Here is a 19424-nt window from a genome sequence, read left to right as displayed (position 1 = left end):
TTTGGGGGCGGGGGGGGCGGGGGGGGGGGTCTCCTGAGAAGGTGGACGCTGTTGATTGGAGGCTTATGAAGTCATGTTCACAGATGTTACTTTGTTACTTCAAGTGGCTTCATCTGGTCCGCGGAGGTGTGTTCTATGTCAAGAGACTTGAGATAGACTAACAACTAACAAGATGGATGCCAGCTTCATACCCAAAATCTGCACCCAGCTTTCTTGTCCACCCTTTTTCCGGTGCAGAAAGGCCTTTGCCATCCAGCGCCCGGGAACCAGGCAGGATTTGATTACTTCTTTAATCTGGGGATTTCTGAGTTTCTGGGGACAAGGGAGTTGGAGGGTATACCCCAGGCTCCCCCCGCCAAGGCTGGGTTGGAGTGCAGTGTCCATTTTGGGGAACTTTGGTACAATCACCTGATTCTTCCATTCTGTAAAGACTGACTTAACTTTCTTTGGGATCCACTGTGTGTTTATTTCTGAGAAAAGCAGGGTAAAAGGAATTCTGGCATAACCCCAAACTTATCACCAGAATGCAACATCCTTTCTGGTGATTCCCTAGAGCATGTTGGAGCAGACCCTTAACTTATTACAGATGAGCGGGGACCTCTGCCCCTGCAGTGGAACACAACAGGGAGAGGAGCTGGAAGTTTTCTGTAGGCCTTGGGAACATTTGGATAGTATGATTCGGTCGGCCCTTAGAAAGACAGCTTTGGCAGCAGGGAGGAGGGAGATGGAAGGAGGTCAACGGAGAGCCAGGGAAACCAGGAGAAACCCTCCCTGCTTCTTCCCTCCAAGAGAGTGAATCCTTCTATCTTAGGTCACCTGCCATAACAGAACACCATGGACCGGGTAGCATAAGTAACAGAAGTTTATTTTCTGGCGGTTCTAAAGGCTAGAAGAGTAATGCAAGGTCAAGTTCTGGAAGGGTTGGTTTCTAGCGAGGGCTCTCTTCCTGATTGCAAAAGGCTCCCTTCTTGCTGTGTCTGCCTATAGGGGTGGGAGGAGGGGGCAAGCTCTCGGTGTCTCTTCTTATAAGGACACTAATCCTATCAGATCAGGGTCCCACCTTTATGACCTCATTTAACCTTAATTGCCTCCTATTTCCAAATATAGTCACATTGGGGGTTAGGGCTTCAACGTAGGAATTTGGCAGGGGGACCCAATTCAGTCTATAGCACCCTCCTCCACCCTCACGGCTCCAATCATTCCACATACGTAACTGAATTGCAGCCTGTATCACATTTTAAAGTACTATTTATTTTTTCTGGTTTTAAAAGTGACACATATTCAGAGTAGAAAGTGTAGGAAATGAAGAATAACATAAGGAAAATAAAAATCATCCCCAAACCCACAACTTATAGCTAAACACTATTAATATGTCAAGGTGTTCTTAGTTTCTTTTTCCCCTGTGTATATACTTATACATGGGTTTTACAAAATTGGATCCAACAATATGATTTTTTGTTTTAGTAACAACTTTCTTGAGATATAATCCACATACCATACAATTCACTCATTGTTTTAAAAATATGTTTTTTGTTTGTAAGTAATCTCTACACCCAATGTGGGGCTCAAACCCACAACCCTGAAATCAAATCACATGCTCTACCAACTGAGCCAGCCAGGTACCCCACAACTCACCCACTTAAAGTGGTGTACAATCCAGTGGTTTGCAGTATATTCACAGAGTTGTGCAACCATCACCACAATCCATTTGAAAAGTTAGAGAAGGTGACTTATTTAAGTTTATTTATTTATTTATTTATTTATTTAGAGAGAGCATGAGTGGTGGAGGGGTGGAGAGAGAGAGAGAGAGAGAGAGAGAATCACAAGCAGGCTTCACACTGTAAGCGGGGAGCCTGAAGCAGGGCTCAAACCCACAAACCGTGAGATCAGGACCTGAGCCAAAATCAAGAGTTGGATGCATAACCGAGTGAGCCACCCAGGCGCCCCATCACAATCCATTTTAGAACATTTTTATCATCTCCAAAAACACCCATGCTCTTTCGCTACCAACCTCCAGTCCCTCCCATCTCCCTAGCCCTAGGCAACTTCTTTTAAATTTTATTTTAGAGCGAGAGAGAGAGAGTGAGAGAGAGAGAGAGAGAGAGCGAGAGAGCAGGAGCAGAGCAAGTGAGTGAGAGAATCCCAAGAAGCCTCCATGCTCAGCATGGAGACACAGGACACAGGACTCAATCCCCTGGGATCACAATCAGCTGAAATCAAGAGTCAGATGTTCGACCCACTGAGCCACACAGGCGCCCCAGCCCTAGGCAACTTCTAATCTACTTTCTGTCTTGGTAGATTTACCTATTCTGGACATTTCCTATAAACGGAATCATACAATATGTGGTCTTTTGTGAATGGCTTCTTTCACAGCATCATGTTTTCAAGGTTCATTCATGTTGTAGCATGACACATTCCTCCTGTTACATGATACATGCCTGTGGTAGCATGATCCTTCACTCCTGTTTCTTGTAAACAGCTTTATTGAGATACAGTTCACATACTCTACAATTCATCTGTTTAAAATGTCCAATTACTTTTGGTATATTCACAGAGTTGTGCAGCCATTACCACAAGCAAGTTTAGAATGCTATCATCACCTCAAATTTCATTTCTTTTTACGGCCAAATAATATTCCATTGTATGGGCATACCATTTTTATTTTATTTTTTAATGTTTATTTTATTCATTTTGAGAGAAAGAAAGAGCAAGGGAGAGAGGGAGAGAGAGACTCCGAGGCAGGCTCTGCTCCACCAACGCACAGCACAGAGCCTGATGCAGGGCTCCATCCCAAGGTTCGTGAGCTCATGACCTAAGCCGAAATCAAAAGCCGGTTGCTCACCTGACTGAGCCACCCAGGTGCCCCTATACCATATTTTATTTACCCATTCATCAGTTGGTGGACATTTGTACTTCGTGGATATTATGAATAAAGCTGCTGTGAACACATGTTTTCATTTCTCTATGACACGAATTGCTGGGTCTGTGATAAACTACAGGTTCAACTTTTTAAGGAACTGCCAGACAAACCATGTGATTTTTTTTTCAATCCTGATTTTCTCACTTAACATTAACCATGTGCTTTTTCATAAACTGTTAACGTGTTCAATGTTTTTTGAACGCTTGGCTTTTAATGATTGCAGAGTTCCAATTCTTAGTTAATCAGTCCCCTGTTATTGGGCATCTAGATTATTTCCAATTTTCATATTATAAACAGCCTTTCAGTGAGCATTTTTGGGCATCAATATTTTTTTGTGAAACATTTAAAAATACTTATTTACTTTTGTGTGTGTGTGAGAGAGAGAGAGAGGGAGAGCACGAGTGAGGGAGGAGCAGAGAGGGAGGGAGACACAATCTGAAGCAGGCTCCAGGCTCTGAGCTTTTAGCACAGAGCCCGATGCGGGGCTCAAACGCATGAACCTACTGAGCCACTCAGGCACCCCTGGGCATCAATATTTTTATGCATCTCTGGTTATTTCTGAAGAGCAGATTAGTCAGACCATTGAATCAAAGGACATAGGCAGTTTTAAGGCTCTTGGTACATAAAACCTTCCAAAAACGTTGTGTCAGTTTGCGCTCTGGCAAGTTGAGTTTGGGAATGCCAGTCACACACCACCTTATATTTTCATGGTCTCTTGAAGTCACCAAGGCAGGAACTTTGGAGATCTTTGACCCCATACCCAGCTCAACATGTAGCACACAGCACAAGTTCATGTTACGGAAATTAGTGTGAGCAAAGGAAGGCCCACACTCTGCATTAACAGAGGCCATGGGATGGAGAGGAGGGTACGATTGTCTGAGTCATCATGAAGACAGGCTCCACAGGACTTACCACCCAGCTGACATGGGACTCACTGCAGACTCAAGTGGTAATAAAGCATCATGAGGCCAAGAACCCTCCATATTGAAGTTGAAGTGGCCAATGTGAGAGGAAGCCACATACCGCAGTCACTTAGGGACAGACGCCAGTAGGGACGGGGTGTAGACTGGAGGCAAGTCTTTTGTACTCCACTCTGTGGGCAGCAGTCTTTATATGGAGTGCTGGAAGAATTACCTTCACTGAGATAGCGAGGTCATCAAACTCTCTGTCCACTTGGATATCCTGAGGAGAAACCCATTACAAGGCAGTACATTACCACCTTCTGAGAACTTTGCTGGTTTTTGCTGGTACACACAAGGTTTTGGAGAAAATCCTTAGGGCAGCTTCTCTCCTATGGATGACAATGTCATCAGTCCCCAAACTATTAAAATAGGGAAGGGAAGGGGCTCCGGGGGGCTCCTTGGAGTCTGTGATTTCTTGACCTGCGGGTCGGTTGCATAGGTCTGTGCTGTTTGTGGAAATTCACACCCCAATCCATGTGCACTTTTCAGCATAAACGTTATTCCTCAAAAACAAATGTAAAGGCACGGGGAGTGAGGGGAAGGATACTAGCACCAATAGTGTCTTTCTCTACATAGGCCTTTTCTGTGGGGTCTGCTATCTCATCCCATCTTCACAATGACTCTGGGTGGGAGATTTTAGCCCCATTTCACAGAAAGACCAGGCTGAGCCCTGGGAATGGTTTTACATGAACTGTAAGGATTTAGAAGTATTTCCCTTACAGTTATTTATTTTTGAGAGACAGAGAGACAGAGCGCAAGCAGTGGATGGGCAGAGAGAGAAGGAGACATGGAATCCGAAGCAGGCTCCAGGCTCTGAGCTGTCAGCCCAGAGCCCGACGCGGGGCTCGAACTCACAAACTGTGAGATCATGACCTGAGCCGAAGTTGGACGCTCAACCAGCTGAGCATTTCGGGTGCCCCGAAGTATTTCCCTTAAAACTGAGAAGATCTAGGCTAGGGAGATTAGACTAATAACAGTTAAGGAATAGGAAAATGGAACATTGCATCTAGACAGGTGTTGCTCTCCAATTCAGAAGATCCCATGTTGATGGACTCAGGATTTGGTCCCAGGCCTGATTCCAAAGTCTGTGGTGTTTCTGTTATGCTAAAAGCTTCTGTTAATAACCATACATTATATTGAATAAGCATGTATTTTTGCAGAACAGTTTCATATAGAATTCCTTTTTTTTTTTTTTTTTTTTTTTTTTTTTTTTTAATGATGGAATCCAGTGCTGACAGGAATTCTCGCAGAGCAAGAGGAACATGGTCAAGGCATGCTACTCTCTGGCTTTGGAGCTGTAGAAACTCGGCAGGCAGAAGGAATCAATAAGCAGTAAGAAGAAGGAAGCATCAGTTGTCCCAAGCCTGAAGGATTGGAACTGTAAAAACGTTTCTGGAAAGACTTTGACACAAATCTGGTTTTAAATAAATGAGGGTTAGAATAAGCAGTGATTTGTGACTAGACTTCAGCTTAATAACTGGTGTTTGGGGATTCTCTCCTTAATGTTTAACTGCTTATATAATTTTCTCTATATATTTTTAAGTTTATTTATTTTGAGAGAGAGAGTGCGAGCGAGCAGGGGAGGGAAAGACAGAGGGAGAGAGAGAGAATCCCAAGCAGGCTCCCTCCTTTCAGTGCAGAGACCAACATGGGGCTTGATCTCATGAACCATGAGATCATGACCTGAACCAAAAGCAAGAGTCAGACACTTAACCAACTGAGCCGCCCAGGTGCCCTGAATTTTCTATATTTAAAAGGCACAATTGAGACGCCTCGGTGGCTCAGTTGGTTGAGCATTTGACTCTTGATTTCAGCTCAGGTCAGGATCTCAGGGTCGTGGGATTGAGCCCTGCATCAGGCTCCATGCTTAGCATGGAGCCTGCCTAAGATTCTCTCTCTGTCTCTGTCTCTCTGTCTCTCTCTCTCTCTCATTCTCTCTCTCTCTCTCTCTCTCTCTCTCTCTCTCTCATTCTCTCTCTCTCCCTTTGCCCCTCTCCCCTAAAAATAAAAAACAAAAAACAAAACCCACAACTGAATGAAAAGGAGTCTTAATCTCCCTCAAAGCCACATGAGTGAATCTTCCAGCACCAATATCCACCTGCAGGCAGAACAGGCCAGGGGGTGAGGTGGGTAAGTACTGAACCTTCAAATCCAAACATCAGTGAACAGCGAGCTAAGTGTCCTCTGAGGCAATTCTCTCTCAGCCAATGAAGAACCCAGGCATGAGCCAGAGATGAGACCGCAACGGTATCCCCCAGTCAGGAGTGGAAATAAAGCCACAGTGGCATTGTGACCCTCCATTGAGGCCTGGGGTGGAACTCAGACTTAGCCACACTAAGTATCTGAGCAGGACATGCTGTTTCTCTAATCCCTACTTTCTTCCTCTAAATGAGAACTCGTGGGGCTGTTGGAAGGATCACAGATGAGATTTATGAAAAGCTCTTACAGAGAAATCCAGCAGTTCCAGGGAGGACCCTGGATTATCCCGGACAGACTTTAGAACTCCAAAGCAGCCTTCACCTCGCATGGGATTCCTGGACATCTGAGAAACACACACACAATTGAGAAAAACTGAGCCCAGGGAAGCTGGAGGTGGAGCAAGTCCAAAGGGAGGGAAGGATTCTTCATCTCTGATGACAAGTGCCTCAGGACAGCCCCACTGTCTCAGCTCAGAATTTGTCTCCACTGACAAAACACCCTGGGTGAGGCGGTGAGGCTGGGGAAGAGGGGAAGGGAGTACGCACTGGCTGAGCGCCCACCATGTGCCCAAATCTGTGCCAGGTGCCAAAGATACGGACACACAAGGCACAGCTCTGCCTTTAAGGAATTCACCCATCACGGGGAGGAGAGGAAAAGGAAACATCATGAAAATGCAGTGTGATAAGTGCAATGAGAGTGTACATCAACTCTTCTGGGGAGGTGAAGTTTACGCACCCGCACTGAGCTTTACGGGTGAGGCGGGCAGAGCTGGGTATTTCAGCAAGAGCAGGAGGAGCAAAACAAAGGGGAGAAATTGCATCATGTGCAGAAAATTCAGAGCAGCTTGGGGTGAGCGAATGAACTTCAGCGGTGGAAGGCAGAGGGGCTGTGGCAGAGCCCAGAGCCCAATGTGCGGTGAATGACATACTACTAACCTTGGATTTATCCAGAGGGGAGCCGTTGACAGGTTTAAAGCAAGGAGGGGACGGGAGCATGTTTCTGCTTTAGAAAGATCAACTGACAGGGGCGCCTGGGTGGCGCAGTCGGTTGAGCGTCCGACTTCAGCCAGGTCACGATCTCGCGGTCCGTGAGTTCGAGCCCCGCGTCAGGCTCTGGGCTGATGGCTCGGAGCCTGGAGCCTGTTTCCGATTCTGTGTCTCCCTCTCTCTGCCCCTCCCCCGTTCATGCTCTGTCTCTCTCTGTCCCAAAAATAAATAAAAAACGTTGAAAAAAAAAATTAAAAAAAAAAAAAAAAAAAGAAAGATCAACTGGCAGGTGAGAAGGAAGGACCAGAGATGGGAAATTCACAGGTCAACGGAACTTGAGGGGAAGTGAGAAGGAAGAGCAGGCAGCCCCAGCACCCTGCAGGAAGTAAGATGAAGGTTGGAAGGCAAGGAAAAGAGAGGGAGGAGTGAGTACTGGGCGCCTACTTCTGACTCAGTGAGGAGCCCCCCTCCCCCACCACCAAGAGGCAGCCCTTAGAGAGAGAGGATGCCTTCGGGTTGTGCTTTATGCCCATGGGACATCCAGGGGATGGTCCGGCAGGTGGCTGTAAATGGGGATCCAGAGCTTAAGAGAGGTCTGGGCTGCAGGGGGGAGCGTGGATGGGAGTGCTTCGGGGGGCTCTTCTTCTTCTTCTTTTTTAATGTTTATGAGAGAGAGAGAGAGAGAGAGAGAGAGAGAGAGCGCGCACGCATGGGCAGGGGAGGCACAGAGAGAGGAGACAGAAGATCTAAAGTGTGCTCTGCACTGACAGTAGAGACTGATGCGGGGCTTGAACTCATGAACCATGAGATCATGACCTGAGCCAAAGTCTGATGCTTAACCGACTGAGCCACCCAGATGCCCACAGGGGGCTCTTCTGCCAGTTGATGGAGCTGAGAGCCAGGCAGGGCTGGATGCCACCCAGGACCTGTCCTCTGAGCACAGTGGCCCTCTTGGGCTTCACGTTCCATTGCACCCTCCCTTTTCCTACCCAACTGGCAATGCTGAAGAAAGGGAAACCCCATCTGTCACACAAGGCCTCAAGTAGGTCTGAGCATAGCCAACGGTACACCTGGGCTGACCCAGTGAGCTGAGAAGGAGCAAGGACAGTCGGGAGGTGGAGGTGACACTGCTGGGGGTTGGGGGGAGAAGGATGGACGAGGGAGGAGTCGGAAGAAGTGCCGGGGTCAGGTCAGAGATGGGTGAGGGAATGGCAAGGGAAAGAAGTGGTCATAGGAGGAAGCCAGGAGGTCCCCTCCCTCATCTGGGCTCTAGAAATTTCGTACCCTGCTGCCACTGGAGTGGGGAGATGAGGCAGGGGAGGGATGGATCTGTGTGGACACATACAGGCAGGTCTATGCTGGGGCCTGCCCCATCAGGCTAGCACTCACAACAAGAATCCTCAGTGTCTGGTTGACCCGGAGGCCCAGGCCCAGGCTCAGGGCTCCCACTGCAGAGATGCGGTTGTTGCTGCAACAGAAAGACATATGCATTTTGCTACCTTCCGAGCAGCTGTGTAGAGCCAGATGGTCCCAGGGTCCAAGCTGGTGTTGCTGGTGCATCCACCTGCTTGGGCTTCATGTTCCAGCCTCCACTGATGCCCCAGGGACCCTGGGAAGGTCAGTATGTAAAAGCTGGATAACAGCCCTGGTTCCCAGTGTTGAGGGAGATCACTCAGCAAGCACACCTGGAGCATCCCTCCCCTACTTTCCCCTCCTTTACCGCCCCCCCCCCCACGACCCTGGGATCATGACCTGAGCCAAAGTTGAGTTGGACACGCAAACAACTGAGCCACCCAGGCACCCCTCCTCCCCTTCTCAAGTGAAGATGTTTTACATATATGTTTTCACTAGCAGCCCCCACCTATCCGTCAGGAATTATGAGCTCCAAGGTACAAACAAGTGCTGAACTTGAGGGGCACCCGGCTGGCTCAGTCGATAGAGCCCGTGACTCTTGATCTTGAGGTCATGAGTTTGAACTCTTGTAGGGTGTAGAGATTACTTAAATAATTTTTTTTCAAACTTAAAAAAAAAAAAAAACCCAGTGCTAAACTTGAGTGAGAAGGAGGGAGCTGGGTGCTCTTGGATTGTGTCTCAAGCCCCATCGTGGGTAAACTGTGGTAGGCTTGGGTGTTGCTAAGGTGGTAAACAGCAACAGGATCATGGAGTCCCTGGTCCCTCAGGTGGCTATGGATCTGGAGACTGTGACACAGGGCCACCCTGTGTGCCTCACCTCATGTTGAGCTCTTCCAACACATTGTTGGTCTTAAGTGCCTCACCCACTGCAGATGCTCCAGGATCTCCAAAGCCATTGTATGAGATGTCCAGGACTCTCAGGAAGATGTTTGCCTAGAATGCAAAAGAGTGAAGCCAGGAGACCACCTGTGAAGTGGGGAAAGCCAGGGGTCACAGCCTCAGAGCCCGGGAGGCCCAGGGTGCAAAAAAGCACGGGCTGAGAGCAGAAGGTCAGAGGTTCCTGGTAAGAGTCTTGTGGCTTGGATGACGGTGACCGGGAGAACCAAATGACTGGAAGCACAGCACCAAGGGTGGTTGTGGGTGTGGATGATCCTCAGAGACTGAGAGGCCCACCGCTCAGCAGCAGACCCCAGGGACACAGTGGTCTGGTTCCATGACTGCTGGGGGCGGGGGGGGGGGGAGGCTCAAGGGTAGGTCCTCTGAGGCACAGAGCAGAATGACAGAGGGACTCTGGTGAAGGGCTTTTGGGGGGCTGTGATGGGGAGAAGAGCAGGAGCTTGTGGGTGCACTGGGAGGACAGAGCCTGACCCACCACCCTGTGGGCCAGGATCCCCAGGTCAGCCCCTGAGGAGGGGGGCAAGGCAGCTGCTGCTGTTCCCTGAGGAGGGCCCCACAAAGCTAGCCAGCACCAGGGGCATCCTGACAGGGGCTAGGAGCCATGCATTCCCGAGGCTTATGAACCACAACATCGAAGGAAGCAGGTGGGATGTTTAAGAGTATGTGCTGGGACGCAGGGTGCAGGGCTGTCATCTCAGGGAAGCATCTGCATGTGCCCATAGCAGGCATGTGTCACCAGACTGCACGATGTCCCCCACCAGCCATATGTCTGTAATAAATGGAGAAGGTGTGCAACATTGAACTGCAGACCCTTGAGTAAGTGACATGAGAGTGAGCACGGTATTTTGGAGTCACGAAATGGGGCTGGGACAATTAAAATCACCAAACAAAATATTCTTTAAGCTCTGCTTGAAGGATCCAAGGGTCATTTCTGAAGAGCTGCAAAGATAGGAAGCTGGCACCTGGGAGACTGTCCCCACAGGCCAGGCCAGAGGGCAGATGGGTGACAGAGGTGTTCATACCTCCAGTGCCCTGGCAAAGGCTACAGCTCCTGGTCCTCGAAGGTGATTCCAGTTTATATTAAGCTCGGTGAGTCCAGTATTTTCTGCCAGGGCTGGTCCAAGCATCTCCCCTTCGGAAACACCAAGACAGGCCTTATTCACTCTGTTCTTTCCCTCAAAAAATAATACTGATGACCGCTGTGTGCCAGGGTCTCCGCTTGGCACAACAGTCACCAAGTTGAACCCTATATGGGCCTGCTCTGTCCTAAAAGAATTCACATTTAATGGGGGAGAAGCAGTTGACCCTTGAATAGCACAGGGGTTAGGGGTGCCAACCCCTGTGCAGCCAAAAATCTGCATATAACTTTGACCGCCCCCCCAAACCTCAACTACTAACAGCCCACTGCTATTGGATTTTAGAAAGAAGACTTTATCGAGAATGTAAAGTGTTGATTAACACATATTTTGTATGTTATACCTATTATATGCTGTATTCTTACAATAAAGTAACCTGAAGAAAATATTATTATTATTTTTAAAAATTTGTTTAATGTTCATTTATTTTTGAGAGAGAGAGACAGAGCGTGAGCAGTGGAAGGACAGAGAGAGAGAGAGGGAGACACAGAATCAGAAGCAGGCTCCAGGCTCTGAGCTGGCAACACAGAGCCCAACGCGGGGCTTAAACTCACAAACTGAGAGATCATGACCTGAGCTGAAGTCAGACGCTTAACCGACTGAGCCACCCAGGCACCCCAATATTATTATTATTATTTTTAAATGTTTATTTATTTTTGAGAGACACAGAGAGAGAGCGGGGGAGGGGCAGAAAGAGAGGGAGACACAGATACTGAAGCAGGCTCCAGGCTCTGAACGGTCAGCACCGAGCCCCACATGGGGCTTGAGCTCGCAAACGGTGAGATCATGTGCCAAAGTCAGATGCTCAACCGACTGAGCCACCCAGGCGCCCCACCTGAAGAAAATATTAAGAAAATTATGTGGGGCACCTGGGTGGCTCAGTAGGTCGAACATCCAACTCTTGCTTTTGGCTCAGGTCATGATCTCATGGTTTGTGAGATCAAGCCCAGTGTCAGGCTCTGTGCTGACAGTATGGAGCCTGCTTGGGATTCTCTCTCTCCCCACTCTCTGCTCCTCCCCCGCTTATGCACGTGCTTGCTCGCTCTCTCTCTCTCTCAAAATAAATAAATAAAACTTAAAAAAAGAAGGAAAATCATAAGAGGAAATACACTTATAATACTAGACTGTATTTATTTAAAAAATTGTGTATAAGTGGACCCATGCAGTCAAACCCATGTTGTTCAAATGTAAATACAACTTAATGGGATGTGAGTTATTATAGACTACAAATGGGGATGTGTGGGAACAGCGTGGGGACTTACTCCCTTTTGAGGAGGGTCAGGAAAGTGAGGAAAAAGGAGATAATCTTGAAGACTGAGGGACTCACCAGGTGTGTGTGCATGCACAGTGGAGAACAGACATGGGAAAGAGCAAATGTGTAGAGGCATGTGGGAGCACAGAGCACCTGAGGAAATTCCCACAGGCCTGGTGGGTGGGGGGAAGCCAGTGAAATGAGGTAGCAATGATGGACCCTGGAAAGATACTGAGAGGCCATCAATGCTGGACCAAGACTTTTGGGCACAAACTGATTAGTAGGCAGGGAGGGCTTTAAGAAATGACAAGGCTGGGCTCCTTAGTGGCAGGTGTAGGGTATGGACTGGGGTAGGCAGGGGCAGGGTTACAACCCAGGAAACCAGTTGGAAGGCTTGTGCCATAGTCTGTAGGCAAAAGGTGATGAGGCTGGTGCAGCTGTGTGCAAAGGAGACGCTTGTGGTGGAGAAAGGAAAGAGGGAGCAGTGCAGGGTAAGAAACCCCAAGAGATTTTTAGCTTATAAAATGCAGAGAAGCCCCAGCCACCCATCATGCTCTCCACTCTGTCAGCATTCAGCCAGTCTGACCTGCTCCCATGCCTCTGGGCTGTCCCCCTGTGTAGAACTGTTGACCCCCTTCTTCACCTGGATAACAGCTCCTCGTCCTTCTAACCTGGGTTCATGACATCAGGAAGCCTTGCTTACCCAGCTGGGCTAGGCTGCCTCAGGCCCCAGGTCCACTATGCTTCTACCCTTCCAGGCTCTGATCTAATGACCTCTCTTTGCCTGGCCAGTCTTTCCCATCAGCCTAGGAGTCCCTCAAGGATCTGAATTTGACTCCTCTCCATGGTCTCAGCCCCTCCTCTTGCAGGTTTAGTGAGGCTAGTTTGAAGAAATGCACGGAAGAAAAACAGATGCACTAATTAAGCAGAACTAGCCTGCTTGGGGGGTGCCTGGCTGGCTCAGTCAGTAGAGCATGCAACTCTTGATCTAGGAGTTGTGAGTTCAAGCCCCACCTTAGGTGTAGAAGTTACTTAAACATGGGATATTTTTTAAGTTTATCTATTTATTTTGAGAGAGGGAGAGAGTGAGCAGGGGAGGGGCAGAAAGAGAGGGAAAGAGAGAATTTGAAGCAGGCTCCACACTCTCAGCTCAGAGCCCAACTCAGGGGTCAATCCCACAAACCGTGAGATCGTGACCTATGCCAAAATCAAGAGTCAGAAGCACAACCTACTGAACCAACCATGAGCCCCAAAAGTAAAATCTCGAAAAAAGAAAGAAAGAGAGAGGAGAGACAGAAAAGAAAAGAAAAGAAAAGAAAAGAAAAGAAAAGAAAGACAGAGACAGGAAGAAAGACAGGAAGAAAGAAAAAAGAAAGGCAGAAAGAAAGGCAGAAAGAAAGGCAGAAAGAAAGAGGGACACCTGGGTGGCTCAGTCCAGTAAGCATCCAACTTCGGCTCAGGTCATGATCTCACAGTTGGTGGGTTCAAGCCCCGCATCAGGTTCTGTGCTGACCGTGCAGAGCCTGGAGCCTGCTTCTGTGTCTCCCTCTCTCTCTCTGCCCCTCCCCTGCTTGCGCTCTGTCTGTCTCTCAAAAATAAATAAAAATGTTAAAAATTTTTAAAAGAAAGGAAGAAAGAAAGAAAGAAAGAAAGAAAGAAAGAAAGAAAAAGAAAGAAAGCCAGCCAGCCTACTCCAGTAGGACCCACTGGAGCAAGATGCTTTGGCACCTTGGAGAGCTCCCTGCAAGGCTGCTAGGACTCCCAGTGATGCCTTCCTGAGCTAGGACTCTGGATTCCACACTCGCACTGGGTCTGACACGGCGGGTTCTCAGATACAGACACTTCTAGGGCTGAGAAGAGAGTGGTGGTCCGCACTTTGTAGGGAAACCCTTCTTTCTGAACAACTAGAGGGTGAGGAGATTCTCCAACATGCATGATTGGCCTCTTGAAATTCCAATACTTGGTCTTCATGACCTCTGTAGCCAACTATGAGGCAGGGGCTACCTTCGCCATGGGTCAGATCGGGAGATTGAGACCTAAGCTCTTCACCCCTCAAGGGAGTTGAGATCCCCACAGATCCCCATTTAGGGAAACAAAATGGTCCTGCTGAGTTTGTCCTTTTCCAAGATGAAGACCTCCGTACTCCATATTTGTGCAGGCTTCACAGAGCTTTAGCTTCCGGCCCCTACTATCCTGGCTGTCTCTCTGGTGCTTACCTTTTCACTGTGAAGATCTGGGAGACATCTATACTTAGTTTTTTGGAAGTCTGAAATAAACTTCTCTCCCTGTTTTCAAGTTTTTGAAACTTGAAAAAAAAAACTTTCAAGTTTTTGAGAGAGAGAGAGAGAGAGAGAGAGTAGGGGAGGGGCAGAGAGAGAGGGAGACAGAAGATCTGAAGTGGGCTCTGTGCTGACAGCAGAGAGCCCAATGCAAGGCTTGAACTCACAAACCACGAGATCATGACCTGAGGTGAAGTCAGACACTTAACTGACTGATCCACCCAGGCAGCCCTGAACTTCTTTTTTTTTTTTTTTTTTTTTTTTTTAATTTTTTTTCAACGTTTTTTATTTATTTTTGGGACAGAGAGAGACAGAGCATGAACGGGGGAGGGGCAGAGAGAGAGGGAGACACAGAATCGGAAACAAGCTCCAGGATCCGAGCCATCAGCCCAGAGCCTGACGCGGGGCTCGAACTCACGGACCGCAAGATCGTGACCTGGCTGAAGTCGGACGCTCAACCGACTGCGCCACCCAGGCGCCCCCTGAACTTCTCTTTTAATTTCACAGACTTATCATGATAATTCTCTTAGAAGGGAGGCACCTGGGTGGCTTCGTCAGTTAAAGCGACTGACTTCAGCTCAGGTCATGATCTAACAGTTTGTGGATTCGAGCCCCATATTGGGCTCTGTGCTGACAGCTCAGAGCCTGGAGCCTGCTTCAGATCCTGTGTCTCCTCTCTGCCTCTCTCTCTGTCTCTCTGTCTCTCTCCCCACACACACCCCCTTGTGTTCTCTCTCTCTCTCTCTCAAAACAAGATAATTTTCTTAGAAGGTAAATGGCTCTCTGGCAGTTAAATTCTAAGGCTGATTCTCAAAGGCCAAGGCTGGTACCATTCCTACCCTAAGCAGCTTGAGACAGAAAAGTGATTCCAAAACTTTCTTGATCAGATAAATCTCCTGGGGTACCCATTAAAATGTGGATGCATGGGCATCCCCCCACCAAGATTCTGGTTCAGCAGGCTCAGGGCCCAGGAATTTGTATTCCTAACCCAGGGTCCTGAGTGATTCCTGTAACTGGCTGGAGTGCTTGAGGACAGACAGGTAGAAGTGCATGCTCCTGGCAAAGCTGATAGCCTGTGCAAAGGCCCCGGGACATGAGAGAAAGTGGTGAGATCAAGAAATCCCATCAAAGTGGATGTACCGTGAAGACGGTACTTGAAATAAAATCTTCATGCCTTTTGCCAAGATTTGTAGGCCTGAAGCTCTCCACTGCCTCTTCAACTCACAGCTTGGCCCCTCTCTCCTGGCTCACTAGCCCAGTCACACCGGTGTCTATCAGTCTGGGAAATAAGCCTGCATGTTTACTGTTCCTCTGCTTTAAATGCTCTCTCTCTCTGGCCTTGCTATTGCTGATTCCTTCCCACCCTGCGCATTTCAGCTTAAATGTCATCTCACAGAGCCCTCCCCAACCACCTGTCTATAGCATTCTTCTCTAAAATCATTCCTTTTGTTTATTTTGTGGCACCAATAATTGTAGAGAATTATCTAGTTAACGTGTGTTCCTTGAGGCCAGGGACTTTGTTTTGTTCACAACTGGGTCCCTAGTGGCTAAATTAGCACCCAGCACATGCAGCAGCAGCAGGCCATGACTTCCGTGGAATGGATTAAGGGTTCTGTGTGGAAGGACAGGGAGAGGGGTAGGCTAAAGTGGAACATGGGAAATGGGAGCCAGAGTATGAATGTTCAGAATGGTCCTGCCAACCTTCACCCACCCCTGCCCCAGGAAGATGGGCTCAAGTGCCCCCATGGTGACCCTGGTCAGATGTTACCTGCTTGGTCATTCAGCTGGTTATAGCTCAAGTCCAGGGATTTCAGGCCTGTGTGGGCCAGCAGGAGTTCAGCAAGGTACGGGGCTGCCTGCTCGTCTAGGCCATTTCCTGCCAGCTGTATCTTCTGCATGGTTGGGTTCACCATGAGGGCAGCACAGACAGCCTGGGCTCCCACTGCTCCCAGCTGGTTCTCCGACAGGTCCACATCTAGGGGTCAGCACCACTTCTCAATCAGTGGGATCCAAAGCCCGGCACCACCCTCTTCCGCCTTCCTCTATCCCCCAAACCTCCAGACCTGAGGCGGCAGAAGGGGCTTTGCAGCTGGACCATCCTGGGTCGCATGGTGACTCTGCCACTCACCAGCTGCATCTCCCCAGGCCCCCAGGCAGCTTCTCTGATGCCCACACCCACCCCACGCGTCCACAAGCTTCTTTGTCAAGGGGTTAAAACCGCCTACTTCATGGTGCTGTGCAGGATGCCTGCGATGGAGATCCAGTCACCCTGTTGATGATTCATGCCTGGCAGTGATATAATACACCCACAGAAGTCTTCACTGATGCATTTCTGGGAACTGGCAATGACGGCCCAGGTGGCCATGCTTGGAGCATGTCACATATGCAGTTTCATTTAATACTCAGTACAACTCCAAGGGCTAAGTAGTATTGTTGGGGCCATTTCACAGATTGAAAAGTAAGGCTCAGCAAGGGTGAATGGCTTGCCCAGGGTCATCCCTGGTAGAAGGTGGCTCATCGGTGGTAGAGGTGGCGTTTGCATCCAGCCCCACTTCATTCCCACCCAGCCCTCCACCCTCTCACACTGTCCACCCCTTGGCTCTCTGTTGGAGGACCCTTTCACCCTGCATTTAGGCAATGGGAGGCCACCATATGGAGGGGGAGGTGCTGGCCAGCCAAGGAGGGGAGTGGGGAGTAGGCAATCAGGAGAGGAGTAGCATCCAGCATTGGGGGCACCACAGAGATTCGAACTCCACCCCCATCAGCCCCACCCTGTGTTAAGACCCCTGCACCAGCAACACCAACAGGCCCCAAGTGAGAAGGCCCAGCTATGGGGGGGAGCCCACACTCCTCAGGAAAGGGAGGACTCAAATGTGCCCACCAGCCCCAAACTCAGCACTTACCACAAATGCTGCTGCTTTTGCTTAGGGCACCTGCCAGGGCCTCTGCACCGGCCCCACAGAGCCCATTGTCTCGAAGGTCCAGCCGCTTGACATAGGGATTGGAGTTCAGTGCGAAAGCCAGAGCCCGGGCACCCTTGGACAAAGAGGGGCCTGAGGGGCCTGGTCTTTCCTAGGGGTGAAGGCCTCAGACACAGCTAGCCACTACCCTGGCTTGTTTCCGGGGCTCAGCCCACCTGGTGCCCTCCAACTGGAAGGCTCTCTCTTTCCCACATGCCCAGGGGACACCTGCTTCTCTTTTAGGCTTCACCCAGATCTCACTTCCTGGAGCCTTCCCTGACTGCCCCCCCCCAGCAGGTTAGAGGTCCCCTGCAGGCCCCTCAACCCTTACACTGAATTCTGTCATAGCCTTGATCCTACCTGTCACCCAGATACAGGGGATGGGACGTGCCTGGCACATAGCAAAGTTGGGGAGTGTGCAGTATGGGTTCAAGAAGGGGCCACTCCATGGCTGCTGCCTCTGAGGTCCTTTTACTCCAAGCCTGGCCCCGGGGTTTCCCCAAGGTTACCTGGGGCCCCAGGCCACGGTGCCGCAGGTTCAGCTCTGGGGCGCTCCCTTGGCGCAGAAAGCAGGAGGCGGGCACAACTCTATGGGCCTGGCAAGACCTCAGGTAGAGGGTGTCCTTGACCAGTTCTCCAGGCCCATGGATGCCTGATAGGAGACAGGGAGATGATGAATGTAGATCCCTCTCTACACACAGTAGCCTCCTCCCCCCGCCCTCTGTCACCATCCGGTCTGTGTTTCCCTCTAGAAGCATTTCTTCCTCTGCTAGTAGAGACTGAGGCTCAGAGAAAGCAAATCCTTTCCCTAAAGTCACGCAGAAAGTAATAGCTAATCTGAGTAGAGCCAGGATCAGGACCCTGCCTGTCTGATGCCAAAGTGCATGCTATGTGTTTTCCACTGGGTTGCAGAACACGTATGTTTTGTGAACATTTTATGGGGGAAGAAACTGAAACAATTCTGTTTTATACATTCATTAGCTTAGTTGTTCCTGGGGGTTGGGAAAACCCAGCCCTGATCCCATTTCTGGGTAGGACACCCCCTCTTACACTGTTTGGTGGAGTTTTTACATTTTAACATCACTTTGGGGGTGTTTTCTTTCTTTCTTTCTTTCTTTCTTTCTTTCTTTCTTTCTTTCAAAGTTCATTTATTTATTTTTAAGAGAGAGAGAGAGAGAGAGCAGCAGAGAGGCAAAGAGAGAGGGAAAGAGAGAATCCCAAGCAGGCTCTACCCTGTCAGCTCAGAGCGTGACTTGGGGCTCAATCCCACAAACTGTGAGGTCATGAGCTGAGCCGAAATCAAGAGTCCGAAGCTTAATAACCAACGGAGCCAGTCAGGCACCCCTCTTTTTTTTTTTTTTTTTTTTTAAGATTTTCTTTTTAAGTAATTTCTACACCCAAGATGGGACTCGAACTCACAACCCTAAGATCAAGAGTCCCCCACTCCACCTACTGAGCCAGCCAGGTGCCCCTGGAGGTGTTTTCTTTTTTTTTTTTCTTCCTTCTTTCCTTTCCTTTCCTTTCTTTCTTAAGCTTATTTCTTTCTTTTGAGATCTTTCTTTCTTTCTTTCTTTCTGAAGTTTATTTATTTATTTTGAGAGAGACAGAGACAGTGTGAGTGGGGGAGGAGTAGAGAGAGAGGGAGAGAGTGAGAGAGAATCCCAAGCAGGCTCCACACTGTCAGCACAGCGCGTGATGCGGGCCTCAAGCTCAAACTCATGAAACCATGAGATCGGGACCTGAGCGGAAATCAAGAGTGGGACACTTAACTGACTTCGCCACCCAAGCGCCCCTGGAGGCGTTTTCTAAAGATGGAACTCCTGATGCCGCCAGGAGCATTGTGGGGAGGGCACAGGACTGGAGAGACCACAGGCTGTCCTGAAGGTGTCGCACGGAGGGGTGCGCTCCCTGCTGGACAGGGGTCCCCTGCCTACTTGGCCCCAGCCTGCCCTCTGCAACCCTGCGGGATAAGCTCCCAGTTGAGGAGAAAGGCCTGCCCCCATCCCTGCCCGGGAGCACCTTCCGTCTCCTGGTCGGAGTCTGAATCAACTTCCGAACGCTCCTCGGCCTCCGGGGCTCCTGCAACATGCCCAGCGGCCGCTGTCGCCGTCGCCGCCGCCGCCTCCTCCTCCTCCTCCTCCTCCTCCTCCTCCTCCTCCTCCTCCTCCTCCTCCTCCTCCTCCTCCTCCTCCTCCTCCTCGCCTTCATTCTCCCCAGGCCTCTTGTAGGGACCCCTCATAGTTACGCCCATTTCTCAGTGGCAGCAATGAGGCGGAGACTGCACCGCACAGCAACTCGAGCCCTTCCCCGGGGATGTGGGCGGACCCTCCGGCTGCGCCGACCAATTGGATATGCCGTGCAGCGAACAGGCGTCCGCTGCAGCCAATAGGAACGCTCCCCTCCCGGCAGCCGTCGTCTGG

At 49.6% G+C, this 19424-nt stretch overlaps 1 protein-coding gene across 1 annotated transcript; it reads right to left on the bottom strand.

Moving 5' to 3' along the window:
- Window positions 1-2089: 2089 nt before the first annotated feature.
- LOC144613823 (leucine-rich repeat-containing protein 74B-like) lies at window positions 2090-19243 on the bottom strand. The gene is given in 10 exon segments (XM_078435316.2): window positions 2090-4003; window positions 4005-4102; window positions 6329-6424; window positions 8457-8535; window positions 9298-9413; window positions 10400-10509; window positions 15813-16019; window positions 16948-17080; window positions 17514-17656; window positions 19024-19243. Coding segments are annotated over 10 exon segments (1257 nt in total). The 3' UTR covers window positions 2090-3948.
- Window positions 19244-19424: the final 181 nt, after the last annotated feature.

This window comes from Panthera onca, chromosome D3 (assembly GCF_046562875.1).
Source record: "Panthera onca isolate mPanOnc1 chromosome D3, mPanOnc1 haplotype 2, whole genome shotgun sequence".
Taxonomy (NCBI): domain Eukaryota; kingdom Metazoa; phylum Chordata; class Mammalia; order Carnivora; family Felidae; genus Panthera; species Panthera onca.
Note: the sequence above shows the minus strand (reverse complement) of the source record. Positions and strands in the feature narration are given on the sequence as shown.